Consider the following 12,081-nt stretch of genomic DNA (forward strand, 5'->3'; position numbering starts at 1 on the left):
TGAGTGGTGGTGGTGGTTGTTATTTAGTCTCTCAATCCGACTCTTTGCGACCCCATGGACTATAGCCTACTAGGTGCCTCTGTCCATGGGATTTTCCAGGCAAGAATACTGAACTTGGTTGCCATTTCCTCCTCCAGGGGATCTTCCCAACCCAGAGATTCAAGCCGTGTCTCCTGCATTGGCAGGCAGATTCTTTTACCACTGAGCCACCAGGGAAGCATTTACATGGGTATCAGTGTATTAAAAAAATATCCATTTGTGCTTTCAAATCAAGAAGGTGATTTACACAGACAATTCTATGTACACAATTTTTGACCCTTTTAAAAGAGAAAAATCAGTCTTTAAAATTGATTACCTGTCACAGGATGGGTTGCTTAAATTTGTTTACACAAATGCAAACCCAGGTATTGAGGATATTGTAGGTGGTGCCTCTGTTCATCCCAACAGAGCTGTGTTCCTGACTTGAATCTCAGACGTTTGGGGAAGTGAGAGACTGAGGAGGCCATCTGAGTTTCTTGGGAAGTCTAAGATGTGGGTCAAAGGTGGTCAGGCACCAGCAGGTTTTGGCCTCTGGAACTCTAATGGCGTGATGTAAGTGCTGACCTCTCACATGAAAATGGGTCCCATGTGATGTGGAATGACAGGATTGCTTTAACATAATCACTGCGTACAACATGAGTCACTTTAACAAGATTCCAAATAACAAAATTGCACAATGTTACATTGTCAAAAGCTTGGCTATCTCCCATCACCTGGGTTAAAATTTTCACAAGGAGATCAATAAAGCAAAGGCAGAGATAGCTAGTATTTTGCAAAACTTCCCAAATGCTGACCCACAAGCCACCATCATCCTACATGATTGGCAAATTCACAGATGCAGTGGCATACGTAGTTTCCCTTAGGCCATCCCCAAGTACCTGGGCTGTATGGCCCCATGACAGTAATCAGCTGACCGAAACTGTGCCCTGGCTGTCCCCAAGTTTTCCATGATCATTTGTGACCTCTCTCCTCATCCACATTACCAAAACAAGTCCTGAAGACACTGGAGTTTTCGACCTTTGCTATAGCTGAAAAGTTTGCTGAACAGCTTTTTATGTATAGAACTCTGATACTCTAGACTTAAGCCTCTTCTGAGACTATAGGTGGCTTTATCACTTGATGAATAATGCTGTGGACAGTGGCCAGGATGCTCTCGGGGAGTAGGGTTGGCCTTACAGTAGATCTGGACCTCATTGGGTTCTTCCCTGGGGACCTACCCCCTCACCTCCCACCTCCTTATCCTTCTTTACTTAAAATACTATTAGCATTGTAAGTGGGAGACCTGTGAAAAACGACCAGTTAGGCTGTCAGGTTCAGGGTTTGCATTTATTTTTTCAGTCTTGTATTATTTCTTTTTTTTAAAGAATTTTTTTAAATTAGAGGATACACATGGACATCACCAGATGGTCAACACCAAAATCAGATTGATTTTATTCTCTGCAGCAAAAGATGGAGAAGCTCTATCCAGTCAACAAAAACAAGACCAGGAGCTGACTGTGGCTCAGATCATGAACTCCTTATTACCAAATTCAGGCTGAAATTGAAGAAAGCAGGGAAAACCGCTAGACCATTCAGGTGTGACCTAAATCAAATCCCTTATGATTATACAGTGGAAGTGAGAAATAGATTTAAGGGCCTAGATCTGATAGATAGAGTGTCTGATGAACTATGGAATGAGGTTCGTAACATTGTACAGGAGACAGGGAGCAAGACCATCCCCATGGGAAAGAAATGCAAAAAAGCAAAATGGCTGTCTGGGGAGGCCTTACAAATAGCTGTGAAAAGAAGAGAAGCAAAAAGCCAAGGAGAAAAGGAAAGATATAAGCATCTGAATGCAGAGTTCCAGAGAATAGCAAGAAGAGATAAAGGCTTCTTCAGCGATCAATGCAAAGAAATAGAGGAAAAGAACAGAATGGGAAAGACTAGAGATCTCTTCAAGAAAATTAGAGATACCAAGGGAACATTTCATGCAAAGATGGGCTCGATAAAGGACAGAAATGGTATGGACCTAACAGAAGCAGAAGGTATTAAGAAGAGGTGGCAAGAATACACAGAAGAACTGTACAAAAAAGATCTTCATGACCCAGATAATCACGATGGTGTGATCACTTACTGAGAGCCAGATATCCTGGAATCTGAAGTCACGTGGGCCTTAGAAAGCATCGCTACGAACAAAGCTAGTGGAGGTGATGGAATTCCAGTTGAGCTATTTCAAATCCTGAAAGATGATGCTGTGAAAGTGCTGCACTCAATATGCCAGCAAATTTGGAAAACTCAGCAGTGGCCACAGGACTGGAAAAGGTCAGTTTTCATTCCAATCCCAAAGAAAGGCAATGCCAAAGAATGCTCAAACTACCACACAATTGCACTCATCTCACATGCTAGTAAAATAATGCTCAAAATTCTCCAAGCCAGGTTCAGCAATATGTGAACCATGAACTTCCTGATGTTCAAGCTGGTTTTAGAAAAGGCAGAGGAACCAGAGATCAAATTGCCAACATCTGCTGGATCATCAAAAAAGCAAGAGAGTTCCAGAAAAACATCTATTTCTGCTTTATTGACTATGCCAAAGCCTTTGACTGTGTGGATCACAATAAACTGTGGAAAATTCTGAAAGAGATGGGAATACCACACCACCTGACCTGCCTCTTGAGAAATCTGTATGCAGGCCAGGAAGCAACAGTTAGAACTGGACATGGAACAACAGACTGGTTCCAAATAGGAAAAGGAGTACATCAAGGCAGTATATTGTCACCCTGCTTATTTAACTTCTATGCAGAGTACATCATGAGTAACGCTGGACTGGAAGAAACACAAGCTGGAATCAAGATTGCTGGGAGAAATATCAATAACCTCAGATATGCAGATGACACCACCCTTATGGCAGAAAGTGAAGAGGAACTAAAAAGCCTCTTGATGAAAGTGAAAGAGGAGAGTGAAAAAGTTGGCTTAAAGTTCAACATTCAGAAAACGAAGATCATGGCCTCTGGTCCCATCACTTCATGGGAAATGGATGGGGAAACAGTGTCACACTTTATCTTTTTGGGCTCCAAAATCACTGCAGATGGTGACTGCAGCCATGAAATTAAAAGACGCTTACTCCTTGGAAGAAAAGTTATGACCAACCTAGATAGTATATTCAAAAGCAGAGACATTACTTTGCTGACTAAGGTCTGTCTAGTCAAGGCTATGGTTTTTCCTGTGGTTATGTATGGATGTGAGAGTTGGACCGTGAAGAAGGCTGAGCACCGAAGAATTGATGCTTTTGAACTGTGGTGTTGGGGAAGACTCTTGAGAGTCCCTTGGACTGCAAGGAGATCCAACCAGTCCATTCTGAAGGAGATCAGTCCTGGGTGTTCTTTGGAAGGAATGATGCTCAAGCTGAAACTCCAGTACTTTGGCCACCTCATGCGAAGAGTTGACTCATTGGAAAAGACTCTGATGCTGGGAGGGATTGGGGGCAGGAGAAGAAGGGGACAACAGAGGATGAGATGGCTGGATGGCATCATGGACTCGATGGACGTGAGTCTGAGTGAACTCATGGAGTTGGTGGTGGACAGGGAGGCCTGGCGTGCTGCGATTCATGGGGTCACAAAGAGTCAGACACGACTGAGCAACTGAACTGGACTGAACTGATGACTTTACAATATTGTGATGGTTTCTGCCATATATCAACATTAAACAGCCGTAGGTATCCATATGTCCCCTCTCTCTTGAACCCCCTCCCATCTCCTACCCCATCCCAGCCCTCTAGGTTGTCACAGAGCACCAACTTTGGCTTCCCTGCATCATATAGCAAACTGCCACTGACCATCTCTTTTACTTATGGTAATGTATATGTTTCAATGCTATTTTCGCAAATCATCCCATCCTCTCCTTCCCACGTTATACCCAGAACTCTGTTTTTTATATCTTTGTCTCCTTTGCTGCCCTTCAAGTAGGATCGTCAGTATACCATCTTTCTTGATTCCATATATACGTGTTAATATACGATATCTGTCTTTCTCATTCTGACTTACTTCACTCTGTATAATAGGCCCTGGGTCATCCATCTCATTAGAATTGACTCAAATGTATACTTTAAAGCTGAGAAATATTCCATTTTGTATATGTGCCACAACTTCCTTATTGAGGCATCTGTTGATGGACATCCAGGTTGCTTCCATGTCCTAGCTACTGTAAATAGCACTGCAGTGAACACTGGGGTACATGTGTCTTTTTCAATTATAGTTTCCTCAGGGTGTATGCCCAGTAGTGGGATTGCTGGGTCGTATGGTAGTTTTATTCCTATTTTAAAAGGAATCTCCATATTGTTCTCCATAGTGGCTGTATCAATTTATATCAATTTATCAGTGCAAGAAGTTTCCCTTTTCTCCACATTCTCCCCAGCATTTGTTGTTTGTAGACTTTTTGATGATGGCCATTCTGACCAGTGTGAGATGATACCTCATTGTAGTTTTGATTTGTATTTCTCTAATAATGAGTGAGGTTGAGCATCTTCTCATGCGTCAATAAGCCATCTGTACGTCTCCTTTGGAGAAATGTCTGTTTAGGTCTTCTGCTCACTTTTTGATTGGATTGTTTGTTTTTCTGGTATTGAGCTGCATGAGCTGCTTGTATTTTTGGAAATTTTTCCTTTGTCAGTTGTTTCATTTGCTATTCTCTCAATTTGAGGGTTGTCTTTTCACTTTGTTTATAGTTTCCTATGGCATCTGGTCCCATCACTTCATGGGAAATAGATGGGGAAACAGTGTCAGACTTTATTTTTTTGGGCTTCAAAATCAAGGCAGATAGTGATTACAGCCATAAAATTAAAAGACGCTTACTCCTTGGAAGGAAAGTTATGACCAACGTAGATAGCATATTAAAAAGCAGAGACATTACTTTGCCAACAAAGGTCCATCTAGTCAAGCCTATGGTTTTTCCAGTAGTCATGTATGGATGTGAGAGTTGGACTGGGAAGGAAAGTTATGACCAACGTAGACAGCATATTAAAAAGCAGAGACATTACTTTGCCAACAAAGGTCCATCTAGTCAAGCCTATGGTTTTTCCAGTAGTCATGTATGGATGTGAGAGTTGGACTGGGAAGGAGGCTGAGCACCGAAGAATTGATGCTTTTGAACTGTGGTGTTGGGGAAGACTCTTGAGAGTCCCTTGGACTGCTAGGAGATCCAACCAGTCCATTCTGAAGAAGATCAGTCCTGGGTGTTCTTTGGAAGGAATGATGCTAAAGCTGAAACTCCAGTACTTTGGCCACCTCATGCGAAGAGCTGACTCATTGGAAAAGACTCTGATGCTGGGAGGGATTGGGGGCAGGAGGAGAAGGGGACGATAGAGGATGAGATGGCTGGATGGCATCAGTGACTCGATGGACATGAGTTTGAGTGAACTCATGGAGTTGGTGATGGACAGGGAGGCCTGGCATGCTGCGATTCATGGGGTTGCAAAGAGTCAGACATGACTGAGCGACTGAACTGAAATGATGCAGTGCAAATGCTTTTAAGGTTAATTAGATCCCATTTAATTTTTGTTTTATTTCCATTACTCTAGGAGGTGGGTCATAGAGGATTTTGCTGTGATTTATGTCAGAGAGTGTTCTGCCTGTGTTTTCCTCTTAGAGTTTTATGGTTTCTCATCTTACAATTAGGTTTTTAATCCATTTTGAGTTTATTTTTGTGTATGGTGTTAGAAGGTGTTCTAATTTCATTCTTTTTTTTAATATGTATTTTTATTTATTTACTTATTTGACTGAGCTAGGTCTTAGTTTCAACATGAAAAGTCATTAGATGTGGGATCTAGTTCCCTGGGCAGGGGTAAAACCCAGGGCCCCTGCATTGGGAGCACAGAGTCTTAGCACTGGACCACCAGGGACATCCCTAATTTCATTCTTTTACATGCAATTGACTAGTCTTCCCAGCATCACTTGCTGAAGGGTCTGCATTTAGAATCAAGTCAGGAAAAAGTGCCATTTCTTATCTTGGTGTTCATCAATTTTATTGCATATTAAAAAAAAATAACACCCTGCCTCTAACAAGCTTAGTTTGCAATACAAACAGTAGGTGCAAATTGAAAAATAATTATATCTAGATCTTTTCACTTACAAAGGTTCAGGTGTGATTTAAAAAAGTCTCCCCTTACTGCTGTACATTAAAAAATGCACCGTACAGTCTTCAAATTAAAGGTGGATTATATCAGCATTTGGCTGCACTAGATCCATTTAGCTTCTTTTTGGAAATACATTGAGTTATCCTGCTGGTAATATTCAGAGTTTCAGAATTTTATTACTAATGGCATTATAAATGTCCTCAGTCATAGGCACATACATTTCTGCTTTGTCATCCAAGAAATACAAGGCATCTTTGATAACTGCAGGGTTAAAGCCCTCTTCCACGAGGGTCACTTTTCGGTGTTTAAAAGTTCCAGTGATCTCAATGGTGTCCTGAAAAACATCAATCATTTAAGAGCTGTGAGGCGGGTTCTGTGGGATACCAGTACAGCCTGTCTTCAGAACCTCCACTAGGGGGCCCTCTGTGGAGGTATTTTTCCTTCCCTTAAAGCTTAAAGATCACTTGAGGGGCGGAAGGGGCTGTGACAGTGGAATATGAAGCAGAAGCATTTTTGCTTGGCAAGCTTCAGGTATTGCTGGAAAATTCTGATTAATGGTGAGGTGGGGAAAGCAATCATCTACACACAGACAAATCTGCTTTTTCACACTTTTTCTGTTTCTTGTTTCTACTTCAATAAATAGGGGGATTTGAGGATATTTCAACTTTGATGTCTCTCAACGTCTCATTGTAAAGCAAATGTCAGGGCTTTATGAATATCAACAGAGATAATTGTATAACCTTAGCAATATCTGGTAATCTAACACTGCTTTTCTTAAATCCTCAGCTACAGAGTCACAGTGCCCAAGATCCAAAAGTGAGTTAAACTAAGGGGTTAATGTTTGAGAAAGAAAACAGTCCCTCTATCAGTGATAGCTTAGCTTTGGAGTTCTGACTGGCTAATGACGCCCAATTAAATTTCAGGCCGTAGACAGGTGCAGGACTTCAGTGAGGTTTTTTTTTTTTTTTAAAACCATTCTTTAAAACTGGAAACAATAAGAAGGTCAGAGCATTTCTATTTTATGTGTCTGTTATACTGCATCAAACAGACATTGTGAGTTATTTGCTAACATTCTTGCTGAATGAACTGTCTGTCATTTTAAGGAGAAAGGGATTAGGATTCAGTTTCAGCTAGTTTTATCTTCTGGTATTTCTGCTTCCTCATTGAGCTCCCTGAAAAGGGTAGTGAAAATTTGGCTGGCAAGGTTGCCATGGTAGAGAAGAGTTGTTTCCTAAGAGGCAGGGGTCTCCAAGAGAAAGGATAACTGCAGGGTCTCACCTGAATTCTTAGAAACCGGGGCCTTGCATAACTAGGCAGGTAATCGACCACGTGCTTAAAGAGTTTCCGTCCATCAAATTCATGGTCTGCCTTCACCTTGATCGAGGCCATGCCAATTCGACCCTCATGACCTAGAGTTAAAGGGAATAAAAATTAGGTGTGTTTATTTTATGGCGCTTTGCTAGGTCAGAGGATAGTGAACTGAGACAACATTATGGCATGGGTTTCTTTCGGATAGCTGGAATTTGTATTTCAAAATATATTTTGAAGTTAAATTCTGAAGTGAATTAATGGTAAAACAACAAGCTATACCTTGATTGAATCTTTATTACATGCCAGGCCCTTTACGAAGTGTGTTTTCGTATCTATTTATTTTTTGACATGGCCACACTGCTATGTTTATTTATTGTTTTTGGCTTGTGGGGTTTTCGCTGCTGCACGTGGGCTTTCTCTAGTCGCAGTGCAGGGGCTTCCCTTCGCAATGGCTTCTCTTGCTGTGGAGCACAGGCTTTAGGCATGCGGGCTTCAGTAGCTGTGGTGCGAGGGCTCAGCTGTTGTGGCCCATGCGCTTAGCTACCCCTCAGCCTGCGGAATCTTCCTGGACCAGGGACTGAATCCATGTTCCCTGCTTTGGCAGGCAGATTCTTACCCACTGCACCACCAGGGAAGTCCATGAAATGTGTTTTATGTACTATCTCATTTAACCTCATGACAACTGTATGAAGGGGTGCAAACGTTATCACCATTTTACAGGTGAAGATACTGAGGCTTAGTGACATTAAAAGACTTGTTCAATGGATGAACCTAGAGCCTATTATACAGAGTGAAGTAAGACAGAAAGAGAAAGATAAAAAACATATTCTAACGCATATATATGGAATCTAGGAAAAAGGTACTGAAGAATTTATTTACAGGGCAGAAGTGGAGAACCAGACATAGAGAACAGACTTATGGACATGAGGAGAGGGTGAGATGTATGGAGAGAGTAACATGGAAACTTATGTTACCATGTGTAAAATAGATAGCTAAGGGGAATTTGCTGTATGGCTCAGGAGACTCAAACAGGGGCTCTGTATCAATCTAGAGGGGTGGGATGGGGAGGGAGATCGGAGGGAGGTTCAAAAGGGAGGCTGATTCATGTTGCGGTTTGACAGCCTAGATGTAAACTACTGTATGGACAACCGGTTGAACTAGAGCCTAAAGGAAATTTTTTGAACTCTGATGAAAAACTCTTGTTCAGGGATAACTGGGCTCAGGTTGTTCTTTAGGTAGCAGGTCAGATCTACTGTGCTTCAGGTACAAATGTCACCTCTGAGGCTTAGTTATATAATTATGGTTCCTAACAGCTTTGCCTCTGCATTCCAGAGAGGCTGACAGGCGGGAAGGTGAAGGCAGATCAAGGGTGGGCTGTGTCACCCCTAGCCTCCACCTTGATGCCGTACTAGTCCGGAGAGGTTGGACTCTCCACAGAGAAAACAGATCCTATAAGGCAGGGCTGTAAGCGGAGAGGCATTCAGAACAATTACCATTGTTTTCTTGTGAGGACAGTGGTAATTACTTATAAATACATCTTCTACCTGATCCAGGAGACCCAGTGGGAGTCTGGGTCCATTTTTCTGAACTACTTAACTGTAACCAGAGAAGGAGATTGAGCCACCCTTTGTCACTTGGGCCCCAGCTTTCGAAATCTCTCCCATGGTGATTGCATGTTTACCTATGACTCTAAAGAAAACCAGAGGAAAGCGTACAAGAAAGGAAATGCATCCACATTTGCTTTGCCTCTTGTCTGAAGGAGGGAGGCAGGGCACCGGACCCTCTTTCTTTAGGGTCCCCTGGTAGCTGTGTCAAAGGCATTAGTCTCAGGAATCTTGAATGTCTCCAGTGAGCTCCTTTTAGAATGAAGGCAGAGGCTGATGCAACAGAAATCTTCAGTGTCAGCTGGCACCTTGCTTCTGAGAGGCAATGGGGCTGATGGATCTCAGGTCTCTGTTCTGATTCCCAGAGGTCGGCTGGGGCTAGTTGAGTTCCAGGGGGAAGGCTCCTGTCTGCAACAATTTAAGCCAGGGGTTCTCTAGAGCTGTACTAACAACATGGTCACCACTGCTCACATGTAGCTATTAAAATTAATTAAATAGAATAAAAAATTCAGTTCCTCAGTTTCACCAGCCACATTTTAACTGCTCAACAGCCATATGGTAGCAATTGGCTGAGAGTGCAGATATAGAACATTTTCAGAACATTGCAGAAAGTTCTGTTGATAATATAAAGTTTTACAGAGGAGCTTGGCAGTTCTGATGTCATCTCAAAGCTGAAATCTGTGAAAGCCTTGTTAAGTCCTTTGGAACTGAGAATCACCCCAGCGGACTTATGTCTTTCTCTAGATGAACTGCCACATTTCAAGGCTGCTGGGATGAAGCACAAGCTGGAATCAAGATTGCTGGGAGAAATATCAATAACCTCAGATATGCAGATGACACCACCCTTAGGGCAGAAAGTGAAGAAGAACTGAAGAGCCTCTTGATGACAGTGAAAGAGGAGAGTGAAAAAGTTGGCTTAAAGCTCAACATTCAGAAAACTAAGATCATCGGGCCCATCACTTCATGGCAAATAGTTGGAGAAACAATGGCTGACTTTATTTTTCTGGGCTCCAAAATCACTGCAGATGGTGATTGGAGCCATGAAATTAAAAGACACTTACTCCTGGGAAGGAAAGTTATGACCAACTTAGCATATTAAAAAGCAGAGACATTACTTTGCCAACAAAGGTCCACCTAGTCAAGGCTATGGTTTTTCCAGTGGTCATGCGTGGATGTGAGAATTGGACTATAAAGAGGGCTGAGCACAGAAAAATTGATGCTTTTGAACTGCAGTGTTGGAGAAGACCCTTGAGAGTCCCTTGGACTGCAAGGAGATCCAACCAGTCCATCCTAAGGGAAATTGGTCCTGGATATTCATGCGAAGGACTGATGTTAAGGCTGAAACTCTAGTATTTTGGCCACCTGATATGAAGAGCTGACTTATTTTAAAAGACCCTGATATTGGGAAAGATTGAGGGCAGGAGGAGAAGGGGACAACAGAAGATGAGATGGTTGGACGGCATCAGCGACTCAATGGACATGAGTTTGGGGGAACTCTGGGAGTTGGTGATGGACACGAAAGCCTGGCGTGCTGCGTTTCATGGGGTCGCAAAGAGTTGGACACGACTGAGAGACTGAACTGAACTGAACTGAGACTCACAGAATCTGAAAACAGGAGAGATGTTGGGATTTGTACCTGATCTTTCACTTCTGTGAGAATTCTCATAGGATTCCTAGTGGACAGCCAGCCTCTTTACACATTGGTGGGACATTGTCTGTCTCAGGAGACAGTGCATTTTGTTGCTGGTCCCTCAGGTTACAGGAGAGGTCTCAGGCTAAAAGTTGCTCCCTGGTCATTTCAATCCATCCATTTTCATTCTGTTCTCCAGAGTAATATGAACACACCTGCTCCTTGTTCTTTCTGATGTCTCCCAATCATTTGAAACCCATTAGCCTCCTCTTCTTTGTTCTATATCAGTGGCTCCGAAACATTACTGGTTGTTAGACCCACTTGGGAATAAAATTTTTAAAAAGACACAAAAGACTGAGTCCCAAACCCCAGAGGTTCTGACTCATTAGATCCTAGCTTTAAAAAGTTTCTCAGATGACTCTGAAGACTGGCTAGATTTTCAGAACCACTAGGCCTCCATGCTTCTCAGACTTTAGTGTTTTTTAAAAATTGTGGTAAAATAATGTATCGTTATTTTAACCATTTTAAAGTGTACGGTTCAGTGGCATATACAATGTCGTGCAATTCTTATCAGTATCTAGTTCTAGAAAATATTCATCACCTCAAACCAGACTTGATTGTTTTTAAGAATCACTGGAGGGCTTGTTAAAACACAGCTTTCTGGGGCCCTAGCCCAGAGATTCTGATTAAGTAGGTCTGGGGTGGGCATTTTTAATATGAGAAATAGCACATTTTTAACAAGCTTCTAGGCGATGATGCTGTTGCTGGTCCAGGGACCCCACTGTCAGCCAAAAAAAAAAAAAATGTACAGTGTAAGTGGTGGTTTAGTTGCTCAGTCATGTCTGACTTTTGAAACCCCGTGGACTGGAGCCTTTCAGGCTCCTCTGTCCATGGAATTCTTCAAGCAAGAATACTGGAGTGGGTTGCCATTTCCTTCTCCAAGAATTAAACCCAGTGATTGAACCCAGATCTCCTGCATTGCAGGTGGATTAGTTGTGAGTTAAGTTTTGAGGGCAAAATGAGGGCTATAGCCTAGAAGATAGCATTTCAGATGGCTCTGAGAAACTGCTCCAAGGAGGTAGTGGGAAAGGTCAGTATATACGAGACTTTAGTGAATGGGGAGTACATGCAATCAAGCACATATATATATATATATATTTTTTTTTTTGCAGGTTACTGCTAGTCATGAGGAGCAGATGTCACCATGAAGAATTTAGTGCTTTTCTACAAAAGATAAAGGAGATGCAAGAATTAGCTTAAGAAAATCTTCTGAAAATATCTATCTGAAGACCTGCTCTACTAGCTTTTCCCAAAGCACAGATTGCCTAATTCCTGATCTCTACCCTGAACTCCAGCTGTAGCAGCTCATAATTTGATCCTTGTAGAGGCAG

At 42.2% G+C, this 12,081-nt stretch overlaps 1 protein-coding gene across 1 annotated transcript in view; it reads right to left on the minus strand.

The window, feature by feature from the left end:
* Positions 1 to 6,008: 6,008 nt before the first annotated feature.
* Positions 6,009 to 12,081, minus strand: part of SLC27A2 (solute carrier family 27 member 2) — a 53,088-nt gene continuing 47,015 nt past the window's right edge. Inside the window, exons 9-10 of the mRNA XM_069596542.1 lie at positions 7,424 to 7,554; positions 6,009 to 6,479 (exon numbers count right to left, since the gene is read on the minus strand). Coding sequence (XP_069452643.1) covers positions 6,303 to 6,479; positions 7,424 to 7,554 — 308 coding nt within the window. The 3' untranslated portion in view covers positions 6,009 to 6,302. The remainder of the gene's footprint in view (positions 6,480 to 7,423; positions 7,555 to 12,081) is intronic.

The sequence above is a fragment of the Ovis canadensis genome, chromosome 7 (assembly GCF_042477335.2).
Source record: "Ovis canadensis isolate MfBH-ARS-UI-01 breed Bighorn chromosome 7, ARS-UI_OviCan_v2, whole genome shotgun sequence".
NCBI lineage: Eukaryota > Metazoa > Chordata > Mammalia > Artiodactyla > Bovidae > Ovis > Ovis canadensis.